Source organism: Cyprinodon variegatus, unplaced genomic scaffold (genome assembly GCF_000732505.1).
Source record: "Cyprinodon variegatus isolate N-32 unplaced genomic scaffold, C_variegatus-1.0 Scaffold25, whole genome shotgun sequence".
NCBI classification, from domain to species: domain Eukaryota; kingdom Metazoa; phylum Chordata; class Actinopteri; order Cyprinodontiformes; family Cyprinodontidae; genus Cyprinodon; species Cyprinodon variegatus.
This window is the reverse complement of record NW_015150478.1, coordinates 2,129,815-2,153,207: the sequence shown is the minus strand read 5'-3', so window position 1 is coordinate 2,153,207 and position 23,393 is coordinate 2,129,815. Positions and strand designations below refer to the sequence as shown.

General features: G+C 40.6%; 1 protein-coding gene across 2 annotated transcripts in view; it reads left to right on the top strand.

The window, feature by feature from the left end:
* Positions 1 to 18,805, top strand: part of LOC107097485 (B-cell lymphoma/leukemia 11B-like) — a 32,204-nt gene extending 13,399 nt beyond the window's left edge. For both annotated transcript variants that reach the window (XM_015394647.1, XM_015394639.1), the window contains exon 4: positions 15,242 to 18,805. In XM_015394647.1, the coding sequence (XP_015250133.1) occupies positions 15,242 to 17,301 (2,060 nt within the window). In that variant the 3' untranslated portion in view covers positions 17,302 to 18,805. The remainder of the gene's footprint in view (positions 1 to 15,241) is intronic.
* The last annotated feature ends 4,588 nt before the right edge of the window (positions 18,806 to 23,393 follow it).

Sequence of the window (23,393 nt, the reverse complement as noted above, 5' to 3'; positions counted from 1 at the left end):
GGAGATCAGAGACAATTTGTGACAGCAAAGGTTTGGATGTCGCTGTCGATTTGCGAGAATAAAAGTGAAGCACATAAAGAATCTCTCCATATTTCTCTCAGTAGATAATAAAAATATCTGACCATCCCTCAATAACAATCTGTCTTTTGTTAATTGTGTTGTTTTTTTGGAAATAGATTTAGGAAAATTGAAGAGCTTCCCAAGGCTGTGGGAACAAACAAAGAGAAAAATAAATTGCCAATCAATCATTTTACTGTGGGTTTTGTCTTTGCAGGACGGTCAGGAGAAAAAAGAGGCAGAGTAGAGACTGAGTCAGCCTGTTAGAGCTGCAGCCAGTTAGTCACTCAGACGGAAAGACTTATCACTAAGAGAACAGGACATGAAAGCACTCCAAGGCCCAAATGAAAGTGAGGAGGGAAGCTTTGTTCAACACATTAGATTGCCACTCAACTCTGTCTCAAGTTTCAAGCAAATTAGATTACATTATTAGGACTAATTAAGTCCAAAGTGTTAGAAGCACTCACACTCGCTAGCAAATCTCACACACACACACACACACACACTCTGTAAGGAAATATCATCATTTAACCGCATGTGAGCTTCAGTGCACACCACCAAACACAGCCTGCAGAGCATGTGAAGAAAGTAGGGAGGTGCACTAAAGTACTCAAATTTTGCACGCTAATAATGCACAAAATGCTTGTGTAGCATGCAAAGCATATGCTTAACCCCTCTCCTCTTCACCTGGTTGTGTTTTATAACATCCTGTCTGGCCTCTTTGTCTGTCAACCCGCTCGCCTAAACTGCAAACATGCTGCAAGGCCAGCAGATTCAACCCCAAAAGGTGCAAGCGCACTCGTACAAACACGATAACACACACGTGTGCATGCCTCATTTTATGATACACACAGTAGATGAAAAATGGCCCTCCTCTACCCTCTTTTTTTAATTTATTCCCATCCTGAGATTCTTCTGCTGATGCATGCACAACATGTGTGTGTATGTTGGTGGAATATATATATATATATATATATATATATATATATAAAACCAGTCTGTTTTTTGTTGGATTTATTGTGGTTGTTTGGATTGGATGTGTGCATGTGAAGAATGACGAGTGTCATCACACAGGCGAAAGGTTGTCGCCTGGGAAGCGTTGCCATACTGAGACGACCCTGGCCCTCCTTTGAACTCCTCTCAGGACGCCCCCCCGCTGCCACCTCAGAGCACTTTAAGTCATGGGGGCGAAGTCACTTCATGAAAACCCTTCCCTCCTTCCGTGTCTGTGTCTTTCACCACATAGTGAATATTTCATGAGATGTGAGCAACAGAGACATCCTCTAACATCTCTCTCCGTTTTGCTCTCTGTCCACCTGTGAATCTGAGTTATGTCACATTTTGCAGCCCCAGTTGGCTTTACTTTTTTTTTGTGTGTGTGTGTGGGGGGGGGGGGGGTAAAAAAAACCTTCTTCAATAGTACTGCTATTCAACTGAACTAAAGTGACACCTGATTTACCATCAAAGGACAAAAACAGAGATAAATGACGCTTCAGAACGGTCCCAATCTCATGTAGGAAATTTCTGCGGTTGAGAAAATGTGCAAACCAGCGTTTTAAACGTGATAAGATCAGCTTTTTTAATCTTCAGCTAATGGGCAAGGAGGGATCTTTTTTTTTTCTCACCTTCGTGAGTCACTGTGGCTTCTGGATAAAAACCTGTGGTGCAACCCCATCAAAATGTCTCAAAAGATGTAGCAACTGCTGCACTCAAATGTACTCATGTCAAATAAATCTGAAAACTGACACTGACATTCAGCGACATTCCGGTTTGAACGCCTCTTCACTTGTGCGGACTTGAAGGTGTCCCTTTCCCCTCCTCTTCTTCATCCCTCCCTTCTTTTTTTCTTCCTGTTTTTTATTTTTTTTTTATTTTGCCCAACCACCCAATGCTCCTTTAATCACCTGGCTTGCTCTCATTTCCATATTAAATAGGCTTTAATCATGAAAAGCAATCAGGCTTTTGCATATTCATACCTTCCCCTGTTCGCCGGCTTCCCCGTCTCGCTCTAGTGCCAAGCAGCCAGTAATCAGTAGGCAGGCGGCGTAATGCCACAGCCCCGGCCCCATCGCATGAAAACACACACACGGCGTGAGTTCAGAAATAACTTCACATGCTACTTACGTATTATCTCTACTCCGAGAGAGTGAGAGATAGAGGAAAGGGGAGATAAAAAAAGAAAGATGGCGAGACTGATCCCTGATTTGAGCTGTGAATATTTGTACAGAGGCTCAAGGAAAAGTCGATTTGCATAATGACTTTGTAGTTTTGCATTAATCACATTTGCATATGAAAATGCGTTAATTACTCCTGATGATTTTTTTTTTCAAACTTGCTTCATTTGATGTCCAAGCTCTGGGGTTGTGATTAGGGGTCACATGGTGGGAGACGTGTATGGCGTATGCACTTGGTGTGGTTGTTTGTGTGTTTTTACACGAGTGAGCTGAATGCTTGCCAGGGAATTTAGTTCAAGACGCTCACAGGCATGTGTGTCTTGGTTCATTTTTCTTTAATGCTTGTGTTTTTTCTGGCTTCTGCTTCTTGTAGCTTTGCCCTTATTTCACTTTTTTCTAGGGGGGTTTCATACACCTTCTCCATTTTTTTCATCAACAGATTTCCAAGGAACTTGCACTAACCCAGGTTTAGTTTGCTGTTAAGTGAAATGAAGGGAAAAAACAGTGCAAATGTGAATAATCATCCAGTTTCAGTTATTTTATAGAGAATTGATTGGTGGTTTAGCACCGCACAGCTCGTTTCTGCACACCTACTTACAAGTAGTGACAGGATGCACAGAAAATACTTTTGTGGTTTGCAATCTTAATCCGAAATTTCCCAACAATTTAGCGAAAGGGAAATGACCATCTCCCAAAATTTGCACATGTGCAGTAAGAGTGAAATCTGCAGATTAAACTGATGAAAACTGATTAAAACATTAAACATTTTTACCACATTTTTCCTTTCATGTTTTCTTGCTTTTACACACATCTGTGCATGGACCTGTATGTATGTTCATGTAAAATTACAGTATACGTGTCCCTGCCTGCATATGGGCCCCTAGCCTTGTTGGCCCATAATACCCGTTCTCAGACGGGACCACCCCAGGGGCCGTCTGACTCTGCTTGTGTCTGTCTGCTCTGTAGCGGTAGGGTCAACTGGGCCTGCAAGGGGGCTGCTAAAGTGGCACAGCTGCACATGCACACACACGCGTTTATAAAGGTGTATTTCCGTGCGCATTCAGGGACAAAGAGTGTGCATGCACATCGATACACACGGTGATAAGAGGCACACAAACAGAAAACATATGCCTGTGCAAGAATGCATACAATGGCTCTCATCTCCCATTAAGGCCTGCATCTCCCACTAAACACGCACACACACATGCACATCCACTCTCAGCTTAAAGGCTCCCACATGAAGGCATCAAACACTCCACAGCCAGCTTTATGGCACTCATATGGCAGCAGATTTGATATTTTCCTACCACAGCGGGGGAATAAAACTCGCCACTAATTTGGACTGCGAGCGCCACCGCTAACTTTCAGCATGTGCTGACTGACTGTGTCTTCCAGATGTGCGGACTCTTTGCTCCTTAACAGCCTTTTACTATAGAGGAATTAAAAAAGAAAAAGAGAAAACCCGCACACCATCGCTGCTACGCATGGCGAGAGATGATGACATTACGGTTCTTTGGCGCAAACGTAGGCCTTCACTTTTTGCGTGGAGCTTTGGGAAGTTTTGTCGTGAACCTGACACTCCTGCTGCCTCTGTTTGTCAGTTGCCTTGTGTCAGTGGGAATCTTTGAACAGATTTATGTTAGGTGTGTAAATAGCTATAATCAAGGTATTTGGCTCCGGACTGTAGTTACAGTATTTAAGCTGCTTTCTTGCTCTGTCTAGTGAATGTGCTGAGTAATGCAGTGTTTTGTTTTGTTTTTTTTTAAAAGAACATACAGTCCATGTAGTGAAAGCATGCCTTCCAGTTAACAACCTAAAAAGAGAACCTGCTCAGCTGCATGTCTGACTTGACCTACTTTGTTAACCATTCACAAACTTGTGCAGTAGTTTATCTAACACTATAATGATTAGTAGATATTTGCTGCCATCTTACAACCAACAAATAGATATCATGGTGCTTTTAGGTAATCTTGAGAAAGAAGGGATCCTGCTTGCAACATTGTTGATCTTCCCCCTTTTATCTACTCAGTGCTTTAACTTGGGTGGGATTGTCAGAGGAGGGGAGACAACATATTTTAATTGAGCGAGACGCTTCACCACAAAAAGATATTGGAAGCCTTTCATGTCAAATTTACAGTATCTCACCCCATTTATCCACTTGTTGGTCTGGAGTAATTACACCAAAATAGAGCTCTAGATAGACAAGAGTAATATGAAGTGGCGTGGCCCATAGAAGAACTATGCCCCCCGTACCAGTAGGGGGCCCCAAAGAGCACTATAATTCTCCAGTATTATTCACATCAGCAGCGAGGGGGGGGGGTCAGTTATGTCTGCAAAACCAGTTTCTGCTCAGGGCCCCATTCACCTTTAACACACCCCTGTTCATCTTGTGCCTGTTCTGACCCAGGCACATCACAAGGACAGGATCTAAAATCATGATTTTGATACAAGCTCTATCACACACAAATTGAATGAAGGGGAAAAATAAGTAGAAAGCAGATGTTTCGGCTTGGAAGAAAGGGATTCCTTTCATTTTAATTTAATGCTAACATTTTTTGTGTGTCTGTCATGGAGTCCTTAAATCAGGCTCAGCATGTCCATTGTTTTTATTTTTCTCTCTGCCCTGAAAACTTAGAGATATACAAGAAATTACTGATGATTTTTTTTAATCATTCTTCAAAACCGTTGTGGCACCCGCAGGCAAATGACAGATACATCCGCTCTGTGTTTGAATGTCAGAGGGCCTGCACTGTCATGTCCGTAGATGGCACTCCAAAAACTGAGGGATGGAGGTTAAGTGCTGAAGGTTAAGGGGCTGAATACTCGTTCTATGCTGGTCTAATTCATATTTTTCCAACAAACTCTCTGTTTCATGCTGGTGTTTCCCAGAGCAGACCAGAGTGAGCCAGAAACGAAGTAAAGCACGAGATGTTATCAGAGTGATTGGTGCCAGCGGAGCTTGTCTGGGCCTGTGGTCTGGCTGGGGCAGCACTGGCCCATACCAGCGCCTGCATATGTGCGCAAGTGTGTTTATGTGTGTGTCCTGGAGGGCTCTGGATAGATGAAAGCTTGCTTTAACCATAAGCTATGCAGGAGCCATGCCAGGAGCAGGAAATGTATCAGCATGATAACAGACAGAAAGAAAGAAAAAGAAGGGGGAAAAAAAGAAATAAAAGAGTGGGTAAAAGGAGGGAGAGACAGAGGGAGAGGCCACAGGGGAGGGCCCGTGGCCAAATTCAGCCACATTGTGTCACTTCATAAATATGTGTTGAGAGAAGAATCAATGTTCATGCTTGCATTTGAACGCATGTGTCTGTGTGTAGCAATCCAAGGTGATGTGTTGTAGACCAGACAGTAGACCGTTTGACACACCTGGGTATGTTTCAGGACACACACCGGAGAGGGAACAGAATTCCCCTGGAGACATGACCGTTGCAACGTGAATAATTTTTGGGCTGCTGGTATTCAGTAGATCGTATCAAGAGCTCATAAACATAAGCAGTAAAAAGAGAAAGAAAATTAAAACTCGAGGAGACTCACTGTCTCAGATTATTGCCTTAACTCATTTGACTTTTTCTCTTGATTAATGTAGAATTCAAGTTGTGCAGGATTTTGCAACATAGATAAAGTGGGTGATATTTTTATGTTTATGTCTAGGCATTTAGGAGAAGCTTTCATCCGTAGCAAAGTTAGAAATGGGGATATAATGTAGTTGATAACAAAGCTGACAAGATTTTCTTCTCTCTATTTGTGCATGTTACACATTTAGTTTAGTTGTAGATATCTGGATAATTCATTTCTATGAAAATCCTGTTTTTTTTTTGTTTGTTTTTTTACTCTTGGCAGTTCTACACAATATTGTGAGTTTGTCACAAATACAATTTTCAGAATTATTTTCTTGGCTGTGATATTGTTAGAAAGACACTGATCAGACTCCTGACTTACCGTGTGATTCTGACTTTGATTAATAATTATTTTTGACAGCCATTGCTTTTGATTTTAATAATAATAATAATAGGCTTGGAAAGCATTTCCCTATAGTGTATACATTTATATATATATATATATATATATATATATATATATATATATATACAGATATATATATATATATATATGCTGAGATCTAAGCATGCATTTCTCTTTGGAGAAATTCAGCAGCGAAACTTAATTGGTTATCTTATCAATAGGTAAAAGAAAAAAAAAAGTGAAAAGAGGATTTATCTCCTAGTTTGCAACTGGAGTTTAGTTAACACTAATTAGATGACTTGCAAATTAGTGTCTAATGCAATACTCCTTGTGCTCACTCCAGAGAATCTGACAAGCTAGAGTGAGAAAAGACCATGGCGTTAATATACTGTTGAAACAGACTGTTAGAATTTAAAGTAATGAAATTGGTTTAACAATTTGCATTAATTTCATTTGGATGAATATAAACCCAGAGCCAATGCAAGATTGCATAGCAGAGTTTGATCTGGGCTCCCAATTCCACCTGACATTATTCCTTAAATACACAGCAGTAAATACATTTTAGAAAAAAAGTATTTCTCTGTATTTTTAATTTAATCAGTTGTGTTGTTTTAATGTAGAATCAGGAAAAGTGGGTAAATGTTATTTATTGTATTATATTATATTTGTTGATGAGTATGCATTTACCTCTTGTGGAAAATGTGCTTCCAGTTCTATTTTCATTAAGGATTTTTTTTAGATTTGACAGGTAGAAGACATTTTAAATAACCAGTAATAGATTTGGTATAGTGTATGTAATTGCACTTATTCAACAAGATGAATTCAATTCCAATTGCTATAAAGCTCGCTTTTTATTTGACTTTACCAAGGTGGCATGCAAACTGTTTCCCTGACAACTGTGACTAAGATGTCTTGTTGATTTAGTGAAGTTTAACACCTTAGCTAAAACAAATTCTGCCCTACCACCACTGGTGGAGCTAGTTAAAGTTAGATGAAGTTGAAAAAAGAGATGAAAAAAAAACAGCAGCAAATAATCAATAAATAATACCAATTACCGAATAACAGATTTACAGAGATTATAAAACAAAAATCACTAAGTGAATCATAAGCTAAATTTTTATGTAGGATTTGTTACCAACAAACTAAAAGGTAATTTGATTATATATTATATTTGATTTAGATATGGAAAACTTGGGGTTAATATTTGAAGCTTCCTAAACCTCCTCTTAATGCTGGGAAGAAAACATGTTAAACAACAGGGATTATATCATGCACGTTATCCTGCGCTGACTCTAGTGGACTTTATGGTTTTCGTGAGGGGGGGAGAGAGGAAAGTTTTAATGGGGTGCTGTAAGCTGGGAGGGCTCGAGTGCGTACCATTCAAGGCCTCGGTTGTTTCTTCCTGTGGGCTCCCAGTTAAGCAGGACCGGCTACTCAGCTTTAGTGGGCAGAACCCAGCTGGGAACCATTACTGCATGGCACTCTCTGTGAATGAATAGGCATATAACATGCAAACACATATACACAAACACCACAAACTGTACCACAAAAGAGCCACTGTCTAAAATGCAATGTGTGAGAAAAAGACACGTTCTAGGGTGCGTTCGCAACAGGAAACCAGCACCGCACATTGTGAGGTGATGCCTAAATAGTTACCACATTCATAGATATTGTGTATAAAGTTATCTAATTATTCAAATTTTGCTGCATTAGACAGATATGCAAGATAGACGCAACGTATAGAACGACAATAGAGATTTGGCACAAGCCAAAGTCAATTTCGTGTTCACAAATATTAACAGCTTTTTACCATCTGTGGAAATAATTTTACATTTAAAAGAATAATAAAATTTTTCTTCATTCAGTTGCCATGCTTTACACTTAAATGACGCTTAGGATGACACAACTATTTTTATTGATTTCTATAAATACCACATAGCCAGTTTTCTCAGCTGTTCTGATATGGCAAAAAATAAACAAAATAATAGGGATAAAATTAATGTAATTTTGCTGAACTGCGATTATAGTGCAGGCTGTGTTATTTATTTATTTAATTATGTTTTTAAACTTTCTGCTTTAACTTTTCCCTGCCTTTTGACATGTCTTTTCCACAGCCAGGTCTTAACGTCTTTAATCCTCTCCTCCATCTCACTCTTTTCTTTTATATCTTCTTTCAACCACAAGCACGGCTGAGTGTTGTCCATTTGTCAGCCTGTCATGATAGACAGCAGACCCCCCAAACATACCCCCAGTTCTACGCCCAACCCCAACACACACAGATGCATTTTTGCCAGAGCTGATGGCAATGAGTCAGGCTTAGAGAAATGCCACAGAGAGCTCAGCTAATGCGCCTCTCGAAGCTCCTTTTCTTCTTCTCATTCTCTCAGTTTTTGTCTCTGCTTCTCTCTCACCAAACTTGTAGCTCCTCACGGACAGAGAAGTCTTGCCAGTCATTTTGCACAGCATGTCTCCTGCTCCCTCATTGCCTAATGGCAGCAACTTTCTCCCTGATTTGCACCACAGGAGAGGCTCCTCTTCTTTGCATTGTTTGGCAGCTGGACCCTTTTGCCTATTTTTTTTGTTGTTGTTGCCTGTTTGTGTGTACATGTCTACGACCAAGCTGTTAAGGATATCTGATTCCTTTTTATTGTTTGTCTGACCCACGTCCCAGCAGGAATGAGGGTCAGGGTGGAGTACCCATATACCTTGGACAGGTGCAGTGTGTGTGCGAAGGAGAAAATGAGAAGGGATAGAATAGAAAAGTTGAGACAAAGAAGAAACTGACTCAATAGTTTGTGGGGCTTTTTTTTCCGGGCCTGTGGACTTTTTAAGGAGTACTGTTGCTTTAAATCTACTCTCAAGCTGTCAGGCATTTCAGCTGGTCATATTGGCTGCAGATGCACACAGATGTATATGGTTAACAGGCCAAAGCTGCTACGAGTTAGCATGGAGCCAGTCACACTGTGTGAGAGCCTTACCCCCCGCCTGCAACTGCCACCCTCCATGGTCTCTCTCTCTTCTTTCTTTCTTTTTCCTTTTCTCTATCATCACCTTTCTTTTACTACATTTGCATCATAGTTAGGTGCTGTTTGCTGTGACATTATCATCATTACACTCACACACACACACACACACAACCACAAATGCACCCACACAGATGATCTGCGTGGCCCTGTGGCCCCTGATTAGTCTCCTTCCTGACAAACAAGCCGTCAAAGCTGAGGCGAGAGAAGCACGGAAGGAGGAGGAGTTGGATGGATGGGAGAGCTGACGAGTAATGGAGCAGAGGTGCAAAGGGGGGGCAGGGGTGAGGTGAGGAGGCTGGGACCCCTGGGGACCCCTAGATCACAGCCATGCTAATGAGGAGCTGCTTCGCCAGCAGCGGAGGTGTCAGCTAAAGCCCTGACAGGTGCACATGCACGTACTCCCAGGGATTGTACAGGGGCTTGAATGTGTGAACAAAGAGAGCGTGTGTGTTGCATGTGTGTTTGTGTGCATGCACAGAAAACAGAGGAGGGGTTGCAGGGGCAGGTTTACGTCCCAGTGGCCTAGCCTGCGGGCGGCTTTGTTCTCTATGCAAATGTGTCGCCCTGGCGTGCTGTCGCCCTTGATGGAATGCTGGAGTGGCGAAGCGCACCTGAACCTCTGGAATGCTGCGGCGCTCGCTCGCGTTTGTGACACTTTCTGTAGCACATCCTCGTCATCTCCTCCTTAACAGCCAGCACCTGCACTGCTCGGTCTTGTGTCTACATTAATGCAACATTGTTCGGCACAGCCTGCCCTGCTGGGTGTCACATAACTCACCCTGTAAGCTCTAGAGTCCACAACATATAAAGCCGCATTCAGGTGCTGCTTTTTTTAAAATCAAGATCTACACTGCAGTCATATAAGACATGAACTTTTCATGTTTTGTCATGTAGCAGCCTCAAACTTTACTTGGTTTATAAAGTTTTATTTTTGGTATTTTAAACAAAGTTTAATATAAAAAGGTGGTTGGTTTTCACACCTCCCCCCAATATAACAGTTTGTGCAGCTGATTTGTTTCTATCTACCAGATTTTTTAACATTTATGAAATAATTGCTTAGATTGAATAGAGAGCATATTTAAAAATCTCTTTTTAATTCCTGTCACTAATTATCAAGTGGATGAAACTCTGGGTTTGACTGGACCATTCTAACACATTTTAAAAACTTTCTGCTGATCTAAACTCTTCTCTTGTCGCTATGTCTGCTTGCCTAAGGTCATTTTCCTGCTGAGACCTCAGCCTTAGTCTGAACCTCTTTATTAAGTTCCTCTCTGTCCCGGCTTATAAAAAACATAAATCACACACCACAGCATGATGCTGCCTCTACCATGTTACTTCTTGGAGGTGATGTATGAGGGTTGATATAAGCAGCTTCTGTGATTCTCCGAATGAATCCCTGAATTTTTCCTCTGTTCCATGTTTTCATTTACGTTGTTTGATTGGTAATGTTTGCTTAATTTTTTACTTAATATGATACACAAGTGAACATTTCTTAGAAAAATGATGACTCCTTGAGGCCATAGTTGGAAGTGGATTTCTTTTAGAGGATAGAGTAAAGAAATGCATTCTGCATTTTTTTTAAAGAAAAACATTTAAAATCCATCCCCAATTTTGCATAACTTTTTCCTGGTGTTGGGATGCACTGGGGGTAAATACTTCCACAAAGCAAAATATTTTTAGTGTCTAGCTAAGTCAAAGGAAAAAAATTATTGTGGTGTAGTGTCTGACCAGGTTACTTTTTGTAGAGTACTGACCCTGTAGAACAGTCTTCTTCTGTGGTTTCCCCTGAATGTCCCTCTGGCATACAACATTTGATAAAGACCACAGAGTTTAAATGGAAGGACCTCAGGCTTTACCGTACAAATCAGAAATAGCACGTCAGCTTTCCAGAGTAGCATATGTGAACTTCTTAGTTAGGCACAAACCCACATGGCCACACCATACGGTGGGTTTGGACGTCAGCTCCACCAGACTCACGCCACCTTTGCTCTTCTAGCCATATGCAAACAGTCAATACCATGGCTCCCCTTTATACACTGGCATTTTGTTTGTACTTTTTAAGGCAAAATAATGGCTATAAAAGGCAATCTGGAAAGAATAAAATCTGATGTAAAGCTCAGATCTCAGTCCCTGTAGACTTGGTTAATTGGGCTAGTGGTTTACTAAAAAAGAACGAAAAAAAAAACAACAACGCAGGAGAGATGGAGGGAATTATTACTGGCCCACCTCAGCTTCCATGCATGTGCCAGTGCTTTAATAACTTCCTCCAGGCCTCCTGGCCCTTAGCCCTTGTTTCCTTGTGCAGGACAAAGAGCTGCCCTCCTGAGCTGGTCTCAGGTCTGTATTGTGCACTTCCTCCCTGTTTTCATGGGAAAGCCTGCCAGCATGAACACCTGGGCAGAGAAATAACAGATAGTCCCTTTTTAGGTGAATTCCATTACAGCAAAGCGTTTACAAATTGCTGGCGAACTGACAAAAAGCAGCAAAATGCAGTGTAGCGTATTACTGAATCCTGCTGCGACTCCATTTCATTTAACCTCTCATATCAGCCTCATTCCCATACGCACACACATATGGAGCTGTGTGTGTCGGTACACGCACAGTGTGGTGGAGTAAATTGGGCGATTAGGTCCAGCTTCAGTGGCTGTGTTGAGAGGAGGAGGATGCAACTGTTCTAACTGGCAGTTGACCTGGGCGGTCAGTGGGGTAAAGGTCTACGCCTGCATGTCGGGCTGGCGGCTTTAATTACCACACACTGAAGCATGACATGACCCGCAGTGATCCTTTAATGAGGGCTTGTACTGGCCAGAGCTCTGAACATCAGCCGCTCTCTCAGCATTCAGCTTTCTCTCTCACAACCATTAACATGAATTTTGATGAAATTAAATATTGGCTTAAAGAATTTCAGCAAATATTGGCAGTACAATATTGGTTCAGTCAAAGGTTTATAAATCTTATTTATACTGTGAGATAAAGTAGTGTTTCTGTTAATATGTTTACCAGTTTGGTAAAAATTTCATTCAAGATATCATACAAAGACAACCAGCTTTAGCCAGTTATAGGGACTGTGCTCAGAATAAAGGTTAGCAATTTCACCCAGAGATGATCTTTATCAATGAAACTAGTTGAATATGGTAGAAAAAAAGTTTCAGTACTGTTTTATGCCTCCGTAATTATTGACTTCTTTTTTTTTTCTTCCCGTTTAACATGATTAGATTAACCCCTTAATGAAAACGATCCCAATAATTATCTTACACATTTAATAAGGGGAATGCATTTTAAAAATATGGGGTAAAATATTTCTCTATGTCTTTAAGCTAATGAGCTACACAAAGATATACATTAAACAGAGCCAATCCGTCGCATAGGCAAGCAAAGACTTCCCAGTTTTCCTTTTAGTAAAAATGGCTTTACAAATCTGAATAAAATAAAATGTTAATAAAGCTAGTTTAGGAATAGCATTAATGTTTAAGTCAAATTTGTTTGCCTGCAGAATATCTTAACCCTGACATATTTTACTGTGATTTTCAGCAGGGAAAGTTTTAAAGACATATTTTTACCCGTCATCATAACATCATACTCAAATTTTCATGTGTTTTTAATGTGGGAGGACTTCCTGATTACCAAAATGAACTAAATATTAGAATTTAACTTTTCTGTGGTCAAGTCACTTCATTTTAAACAGTTTAACTTTTAATCATTTATTTAAATATTTTTAAGCTGTTCATCAATTCATCCTGTGAACTATTAATTAATATCAACCCAGATAAATTGGATCCAAATTTCTACTTAAATTTTTAAAGAAGAACTTATTTCACTTTGTTTCAGTACTGTCTAGTTTAACATTTTCTGCTCTATGTTTCCCCCCTGCTACTTTCTTCCTTGTTTGGGAAGTTGATGAAATTTGTCTTTAGCCGTCATTAAGCAGCCACCATTGACTGCCACTCTATTAGCTGCCACGCTTCCTTTAGCAGCATATGGCGCACCAGTGTAAGATATGACAAGATGCAAAGTGAGTAAAAAGAGGATAGATTAGAAAAAGCAGACTTCAAGGAGATCATCAAACCTTTTTCAGTACTACATAGTTATTGATCCTTTAGTTGCTGAGATAATACAGCTCTGTCCCGGGGGGCGATGAAAATAGCCTCTGTGTGTGTGTGCTGCAGTGTGTGCGCCCAAGCCTATCAGGCCCCTTAAAGTCCCTCCACCCCTCTTCTCACCCCTCCACTCCTTCTCTTTCCCTCCCCTCCCTAGGTTCTCTTCTACCAGTCCAAGCTGTTAAGCTGTCCAGCTCACCGCTGCCAAGCGGCCGTGTGAAGCTTAGCCAAACTAAACACAGGCAGGCAGCCCGCCACTCGCCCCACACATGCACACAGCCGTGCATGTACACACGCAAAAAACACATCCACGCAAATGTTCCCTCACACGCACAAATGAGGACTCCACTCACAAATGCAAACACGCTACACATTAGTATAGCGAGAGGCAGGTCGTGTCCCAACCCACACAAATAGTGAAAGTGACGGCTGCAGCAGAGCACTGCTAATAGCAGAGAAAAACCGACGGAATCAGTAAATGAGCCCCTCATTAACTTTTTCTGACCCTTTCTCCCTAGAGGCAAGCCAAACCAATCACAGCGCCAAATCAGCTTCCTGTACCAGACACTGATCCAACATCAGCTTTCGCTCATCTGCTGTCCTCAGTGTAAAGTGAGTGTATGAATTTGTATGCGAAAAAGATGTAGGCTGGAGAGTAGGGAGGACATATTCCCGAGTATGTATCAGTCTCTGCATGTGTGTTTTACATTTTATAACAAAGGGTGGCTTTGAGGCAGTCAGCCATCTTAAGGACTCTTTTGTTGATCACATAAAACTCTGGCCAAGCCTAACTTCCTTGGCTTTGTGTTGGCCCCTCTGGGCTTCAAGCTCTGGGACGGCTGTACCAACTTGACTCCACTTGCGGTAGCCGTTGATCATAAAGCAGATTCAGATGCCTCGCAAGCAAACACAAGACTGTGGAAAAGCCTCTTCAGGGTAAGCCTGCATTCAATTAGATGAACCTCTACCGACGTTTTTTTTTTTTTTTATGAGTCAAAGGCAGGCTGACAGGGCCACTCCACAATGACTGATAGATTCATTTGGCATTATTAAGTCACAGCATTTAAAGGGGTAATTTGTCAGTGAGTGACGCTCAGCTCTCAAAGTATGGAGCCACAACAGATCACTTTACAGTCCCCCGTAACTACACCACTGATGCAAAAATTCATTTAATATGAACACAGTTTTATAACCAGCAAAGTTTTTATTTACTCATCAGCTTTATCTCTTTTCTTCTGTGTGCTTTTAAGTTTTGCTCTTTGTCTCACTCTCAGCCTCCATCCCCTACCCCCACTTCTCATATCTTCTGTTTTTTACCCATTGTTCGCTCCCTGGTCTCCATATGGAAATGACAGATTTGACGAGATGGATCTGTATATTAAAGCCCTGCCGACATTAGGATTTGCATAATGTGTCATGGCCTAAGGGCAATACCTGCCACCTATATTACCCTGTAAAAACACACCCTTTCTTATGAAACCTCATAACACTACCAGAACACAGAAAGCTCATTTTACACTTGGGTCTCAGTGCAATAAATTTTACAAAATGTCTCACATATTCATACACAAAATAATTCAAAATACGGAGATTGTTTTTTTTTTTCTGAGCACTGGAACAGGATGAAACCGGACTTCTTTTCGTTTTACTAAAGGATGTGTCACCCCTTATTGAAAAGGCTGCAGTTCTGATCATTGCATTTCTAAAATGGTACGAGTCTTAAAAGGGCTAATAATTTTAGGAAACACCAAGATAAGCTCAGCTTCCTCCTATATAGGTATCCATAAAACAGTGTTTTTAAAATTTAGACTTACTCTATGTTGAATTTTAATTGTTTGATAGAAGTTTTTGTCTCTATGACATACTTTAAAAAAAAGAAGCTTTTTTTAAATGTGTTTTTTTTCCTCTTCATCAACAGATAAAGATGAACCATCCAGCTACATCTGTACTACCTGTAAGCAGACCTTCAACAGCGCCTGGTTTCTTCTTCAGCATGCCCAGCACACTCATGGCATCCGCATCTATCTCGACAACCATCTGGCCAACTGCTCTCTCACTCCCCGCATGGCTCTCCCTCCTCCACCGGGAGCTGATGCTTTGCCTCGCTCCCCTCTCCCTACTTTCCTGGGTGACACCAACAACCCATTTCACCTTCTACGTATGGCGGCACCCTTGCTCAGGGAACACCCCCACCCATCAGGTTACATGGAGACCCGGCTCCCTGCAACACCACCTTTTGTCAGCCCTCCACCTCCCCCTAGACCGCCTCTAGAACGACTGGGTCCAGAGGAAATGGGGCTGCTGTCACAGCACCCCAGTGCCTTTGAGAGGGTGATGAGAATGACCCCCATGGAGCCTCCCTCGATGGACTTCTCCCGTCGACTGAGAGAACTAGCGGGCAATACGACCAATAACGGTGGTCCCACACCCCCTTTGTCACCCAACCGTGTGCCACCCATGCACCGCCTGCTTAGCCCAACACTTTTCCAGCCCGGTGCAAAACCACCAACATTTCTCACCTACGCCCCACAACCACCCACATCTCAGGGGGGGCATGGCTCCTCCAGCCCTCCTGATGCACAGGGTCAGAATCAGGCCCCAGGAAAGTCCAAATCCTGCGAGTTCTGTGGCAAGATCTTCAAATTTCAAAGCAACTTAATTGTGCATAGACGTAGTCACACCGGAGAGAGGCCCTACAAGTGTCATCTGTGTGACCATGCCTGCTCCCAGGCCAGCAAACTTAAAAGGCACATGAAAACACATATGCACAACAAGTCTGGGAACATGACTGGATCTCCAGAACAGGGAAGTCGGGGAGAAGAAGGAGAAGGTGAAGGGAAAAACAGAGAGGGGGATACTAGAGTTATGGAGATGGAGAATGAGGAAGAAGAGGAAGAGGAGGAGGAAGAAGAAGATGAGGAAGAGGAGGAGGAGGAAGAGCTAAGGAATGGAAGTCGACCAGATTCAAACCTAAGTGAGGACTCCCAAGAATTCAGTCAGAATAGAGAAAATGGTCCCAGACAGTCCCCTGTGGAGAAACCTATGAGCGGGGACAGAGTTAATGACAATGGTGGAGTGGGCATCATGCACCCATACAACCACCTGGACAATCACCTTAGACTTAACCCTAACAAGAGAACCTTGGAGAGACAACCTAATGGAGACAGTGGAGAGAGGAATGAAGCTGAAAGAGAAAATGACAGGGGACCAGACAGAGAGCGAGAGGAGCAAGAAGATATCAGGCCTATGATGAATGGCAGGATCAGTGTAAGTGAAGCGGAGTCCTTTCCTGGGCTCTTTCAGCGTAGGCCCACTCCTATCACCAGCCCAAGCCCCTCCAACAACAAGAGGATCAAGATAGAGAAGGAACAGATGGATATTCCCCCAACCATACCTCTTATATCCCCAGAAAATGTCTACTCCCAGCTCCTGGCTGGCTACGCTGCTTCACGCCACTTCATTAGAGAACCTTTCTTGGGGTTTACTGACTCCCGCCAGTCACCGTTCGCCAACTCTTCTGACCACTCCTCCTCAGAAACTGGAAGCCTCCGCTTCTCCACTCCGCCGGGGGAACTGATTGAAGGCGGCAGTGCATCGGGGCGGAGCGGCAGCAGCACCCCTCACCTCCTGCGCGGACCTGGACCCGGTCGGCCCCCAAGTTCAAAAGAGAAGAGAAACGACACCTGTGAGTACTGTGGAAAGGTGTTCAAGAACTGCAGCAATTTGACAGTCCACAGGCGCAGCCACACGGGGGAGCGACCATACAAGTGTGACCTGTGCAGCTACGCCTGCGCCCAGAGCTCCAAGCTGACTCGCCACATGAAGACCCACGGCCAGTTCGGGAAGGAGGTGTATCGATGCGACATTTGCCACATGCCCTTCAGTGTCTACAGCACGCTGGAGAAACACATGAAGAAATGGCATGGTGAACATTTGATGGCCAGTGAGGTCAAACTGGAACAAGCGGACAGAGGTTAAGCCACCAGCGATAAGTTATAAAGCATACAGTACACACACATCCTTGTTCTCTTGCGCGCTCTCTTACACACATACACAATACACTCATACATGCACACAAATCACAACACCACTTCTTCAGTGATGGAGCTTGGCTGGAGTATCACTCTCTTGAAAAAAAAAATTAAGATTGATGTTTATCATTTTTTCTTGTCACAGAAACTGCCACCTGAGAATATTACCAAATGGAAACTTTAATAACTTGTCTGAAATGCTCATCTGGGTGTTTCAAACAGTCTGAGGATTTTATCAGTTAGGAATCTATGGAGCCTTTCTACTGTGCAATAATTTCTGTATTTATTGGATTTTTGTAATGATATTTGGCATGTGCAGGTAAATCTTTGTGGGATTTCATATGGAGTTAGTTTTGAAATGTTCTAAAAAAAACTTTTTTTTTTTCTAAAACGATATAACTGAGAAGACGTCACCATTAATACGATGTTTGACTTTTTCCTTTAAGGAAGCTTGTTATCCTGTGAGAGTAAATCTGTGTGAAGCAGTCAGCTTTTAAAAGAAAAAAAAAATATTTGTTTTCTATATTACCTGCAGCAGCGGATTACAATCCATTCCCTCATACAGGCCTAAAGCACTGAATGTCAGCCTGACAATAAAACATCCATTGTGGATTTTAAAAATCCGACATTATCTTAGAGATATGGTAGGTTGGTGTTAATTTATTCAGGGAGCATTGTCCTTTTAAAACAATTGAAAAAAAAATTGGAACAATTTCAAAATGCAGTTACTGTATTAGTGTCCTTAAAGCAAAAAAGGACGTAAATAAAGGTTGCACTTAACAGAGATACCCTTAAACTGATGCTCAGTACATTCCTAATGTAGGATTAAACCACCATATTTAATATGATGAATAGATTAAAGACTACTTGTGATTAATGTGAGAACGGGAACAGTCCTTTATATGGTTTGTAAATATTCTTTTTTTATATGTTAAAGTAGCCCTGACTGTAAATGAAAGATGGCCTAAATCTACACAATCAAAAGACCAGCTGCTTACATTTGCTACATGTAGCTACCATCCAATGTTTTCTTTATTAAGCCTATCTCTAGTTCATTGTCAAACATCGTTTGGCTAAATTTACTTTACCTTCAATGCCACTCCCTCTTGTGTTTGATATGGAAACTCTGTCCCACCAAGCTGACTTCCTGTACCCCATAATGGGCCAAAACATAACTCTTAAATGAAATCCATATCAATGTGTGTTTGCATTCCTCTCCTCTTTGCGGCATGCTCTGAGTCTCTCTCTGACTGCATCTTTTCACAGTTCACCAGCTCAGATTGATGCATTAGAGCTGCATTTTAAAAGGAGGCCTGTTCATTCGCCTCACACAGCGATACAGGTTTAACTCTGTAACAGATTTTGATACAGTGTGCCTGTACATGTCTTCCGGGGATTACGCTTTTTATTCTCTGCATCATTCATTCTAAAATCAATCTGGTAAAACTAAGAAAAAAAAAGGCAAAAAAAGCCATATGAGTTATGATAATTTGGAACACAGCTGCACTTGGGGATGGTCGAGCGACCTTGAGTAGGGGCTATTCTTATGGCAAAAATGAAAGATTGGAGCTGGGAAATGAAGATGTGTGAGAAAGAAATAGAGGGAGAGAGAGCAAGACCTTGACTGGGGAGAGTAGTCATTCAAATGAAATTGGAAGCATATGAAACATGTATTTTTTTTTTACCCAAATGCACATCTACTGGCCACATCTTATAACAGACCATCATAGTGAGACAGAGCGAGCGTGAGAGGGAGAGAGACAGCGGAGCCACATGAAAGGAGAATGAGGCTACATTTTTCATTTCAGCGCTGCAGTCCTCAGCCATAGAAATCATAATCACTTGAAACTTTGACCTACCATTTTGGCCTATTGTCAGGTTTTATCTGCGCCACTTTGCTTTGATAGAAAAAAAGATATGCTGTGCTTTAAATGCAATTCCACTTCAATTTTCTGGCAAATCTGAGAAAGAAAGTTTCGTGTTCGCAATGAGCTCTGCATAAGCTACATAGTTAAGTACGTTTTGGTGAATTAACATAAAAGCAACACTGGCGGGAGAGAGCTTGCTTACACGTGGGTCTGCATGAATGCAAAAAAGAAAATAAATCAAGGTGCTTTTTTAAACACGTCGTGTATTATTTCCCTCGTCCAGAGTGAGGCCATGATGAGCCATGCAAACGCATTCGGACGATGAACATTGGAAAGCTCATAGAGACCCAGATCACACATGGACGTTCAGTCTTACAATATGTTTACAGTGTTGAAGTATGCCATTAAGAAAGTACTCTGTATTAGTGTTGAAAATTATGCTAAAGTATTTTTTTTTCTCCATCTCTCCAATAATTTGGCAATTTTGTATGATTTTCCTGGTGGAGGGGTTTAATCTAGATTAATGTGTTTTTGTATGATTGCTTGTTCACTGTATGGATTTTCTTTTTTATGTAAATGCTCAGTCATGGCAGATTTTTTTTTTTTTTCGAACAACAGTGATGTCATTTTGACTCCAGCTATTTGTTTCTTTTAAATATATTTTTTTCACCTAAATTTTCTTTATCTTGAGCTATTCTTAGTGGAAATAAAACAAAATGATTGAAAAAAAATGAGAAAGATAAAACTGAAGGAAAGACCTTCAGGTGAATACAGTGGATTTGTGCAGGAATTTCTTTCCAAATCAATTTTAAAGGACTTTCTTGGACTTTCATGGTCTTCTCCTCATGTTTGGTTGAAGGTCTCGTGATGGCACTTACAACTGTAATTTTGGATACATTTTCATATTTCACTTTTCAACACTTTCACCTACACTCTTTGTACAAAAGGTTTCCTTGTTCCTTTTTTGTTTTTGTTTTAGGGAATGGGGGGGCATCATTGTGAAAAAAAGTGTTTTCAGAACAGTATACATCTGCTGTTTTGAATTGAACATATATGTATTTTTGTAATGTGTTGAAAAATCAATACAAGAAAGCCAACACTTCAATAAATGTTGCAATTGCTCTATGACAGTACCATCTTTTTTATTCACACTTTTGTTTTTTTATGTTTTTCCAAGAAAATATAATTATGTCTATGAAAAATAAGTAAGCAAAACAGTAACAGACATGTAACATTAGTTAGATTTTTATTTCCATTAGCGACTGGAATGCTTAGTTCTGGTAAACCTCTTAATTCATCTGAATCATTTTAAAGGTGTTTGCATGTCTACAGAAATCTCCAGCAAAGTTCAAAGGACCCTTCCTTTTTTACCTATAAATAAATTAGCTTAATCACTCGTAAATCTGCATCAGCCCCATATGTGTTCATCAAATCTGCTTAATCAAATGAAGGGGTCAGAGCATTGTCCAACTAGCTGTTTGGCCCATCCTCCAACTTAGGCAAATTCTTTACATTCAACCAACTAAAAATATCTCTGCAGGGTAAGGAAGTTTTACTACTGATGATTTTATAAGTTAAATAAAAATGCATTTACAAAATCCAATCTCTCTCTTCAAGACTTGATCTTGTGACACATCATTTGTATTTAAATCAAGGAAATTTGGTATAAGCAACTTTTCTCAGTGTTAATTAGGACATTAGAGTTTCACTTACTGGAATAATAAATAGACAGGTTAAAAAGAGAAACAAGTACAGCCAAGAATGAGCATTCCCTGTCTAAATACAATAAAATATAAAAACCTAAGCTGTGCAACCATTGAGCAAAGAGTCAGTAACATATTTTAACTTGAACATCATTAGTGCACTGTAAGTTGTGCTGAAGATTGACCACCAGGATAAGCTTGTTCTCCTCATTTAAGAGACAGTTTTAGTTTTTTAACTGAGTTTCTAAGAAAAATGTCCATATCCTGCCTTTAGCAGAAAACTGTCCTAAAATCTTCTTTAGGTACAAGTCCAGGTTAGTAGGTCTTTGAGGCTGAAGTTGACGTGTTTTAGTCCAGGAGAACTGCAGCTCAGAGTGTACTGCTGTTTCAAAATGATATTTAAGCCATTGTAACGCCTCTATTGAAATGGTATTTACAAATAAGTCGATCATTATTTACACAGCAAATTAAGGTTGAAGGCAATAATTGTGTGCTTCTGTGAACACAGAATGGGAATGGAATACTTAAAAGTACCTCCAGTTAGAATAACAAAAATACTAGGGAATAGGAAAACATTTTAACTTTATCTGGATAACTTCTGTTTTGTCTAAGTGTCCCAGAAAGATTATTATGGGCCCACTACCTTTTTTTCCACTTGTAAAAAGTATTTTGGCTTCTCTGTAATGCCAGGGTTACACAGCAAGGTTGAACATGACGATAAAAATAATCAAAGATTTAACAGGTTTGATATTACAGTGTGCGGTGTACTGCCAGACAGCAGCACAAAGCTTTACTCGGGGAAATTCATAAGTAAGACATAAAGGAGGGGGATCCACTTGATGAACTGGTGAGTTATTGTTTTTTTCTTCTTGAGAAACACTTATTGGTTGGCTTCATGTCATATTCCAAACGGTTGTGTTCTCACCTGCACGTGGGGAACACCCCAAACACTAGGAGACTGATCAACATCACCCTTAACACACCTCCCTCATCAGGATTATCTTAGAAGAATCTTTAGAGGGATCATAATAACTTCGAAGCAGATGATCGGGGCAAATAATTGTCACAAATATCTTCCAGAGTGAACCAGGCATAAATAACCGACCAATGCGTCTTGTAAAAGTTAAAAAGAATAGAGCTAATATAAAAAAAACTATAATGTTTTACGCTAGGAGTTAGCTCTCCCAGCTCAATAAATCAGCCTGTAGTTGTATTATATTTAATTGTCTGCAGAACCAATTAATCTGTATTTATACTATATGAAAAGATGTGAAGAGGTATAAACAACTCGTTTCAACTTATCCTGACTTTCAAACTTCTGAACTGTTCCTTCATCAGGTGTAAAAGAATCTCTGAATGCATAGATCAAAATTAATTGATTTAATAGTTAATTTTGTCTTTCAGCCTCAAATAATTCAACAAAGTTGAGTTTGTCTTTGTTGGAACATAAATTAACTTCTCAAAAGCAATTGAAGAAAATGCAAATATAAAAGATCAATGCAATTGTTTTAGTAGGGATATCTATCAATATATTTTGGTTGATAAAAAATGTATACGATAATACTAAATAAAAGTAGAGCAACAAAACATTGTTTGCCTCTGCAACAGTTCTCAAAGGTGATATTAGAGTTGATATTTTTTGTTTGATACGTAATAAATCTCCACCTTGTCAGCGATGAATAAGTTAGGGCAAGACAAGACAAAGGCAACAGTGCAGGAATTTAATCAAAATCTACCAAATTATGTAAAAATGATACCGTCACTGCGCTAAAAAAAAAAAAAAAAAAAAAAAAGCTTCCTGGTAAATTATCTTTTTCCTCCATTCCCTTCTCTAGTAGTCAGAAAGAATTTTGTATCTGAGGGAGAAAGATAAACCCACAAAAAAAAAAAAAAAGAAAAGCTTCCTGATAAATTAAAGTTCAGAGAAGACTGTTACTGCAATTATTTGTTCTTGTAAGAAGAAACAGAGACCTGTAGAGGTGACTCATGAGATTTATTCCTGAAAGTTGTGGCTGACTGTCTCATTCTTTAGAAATGAGTCCTGGCATGAGTGAAGGGAGCCATCAGGTATTTGTTGAGATGAGGCCAACAGCAGTCAAGTCTGTCTTCACTGAAGCCGCGGGGTATTGGATAATACTGCAGAAATGTGTTGCGCTTGCGTGTTGCGCTTGCGAAAGGAGAAAGTTCAAGAGGAGGGAGAAGAAACTACTATAGGGAGTAGATGGAGGAAAAAGAGAAGATGGGAGGCTTATGCAAGACATTTTCAAGGAGAGTCAGGAGCTCTATGCTTTCCAAAGCAACTACCCATTAAAAGCTAAAAAATGGAAATTCTATAAAAAAATCTGATTGTTGCCTTAAAAGAATCTCTTATGTATTACCCACACAGATGACATTGACAGGGATTTGCAAAGAGACTTGGCACTTATCCAAGTCTCTTTTATTACACTCTCTTGCCGTATATGTGTGCA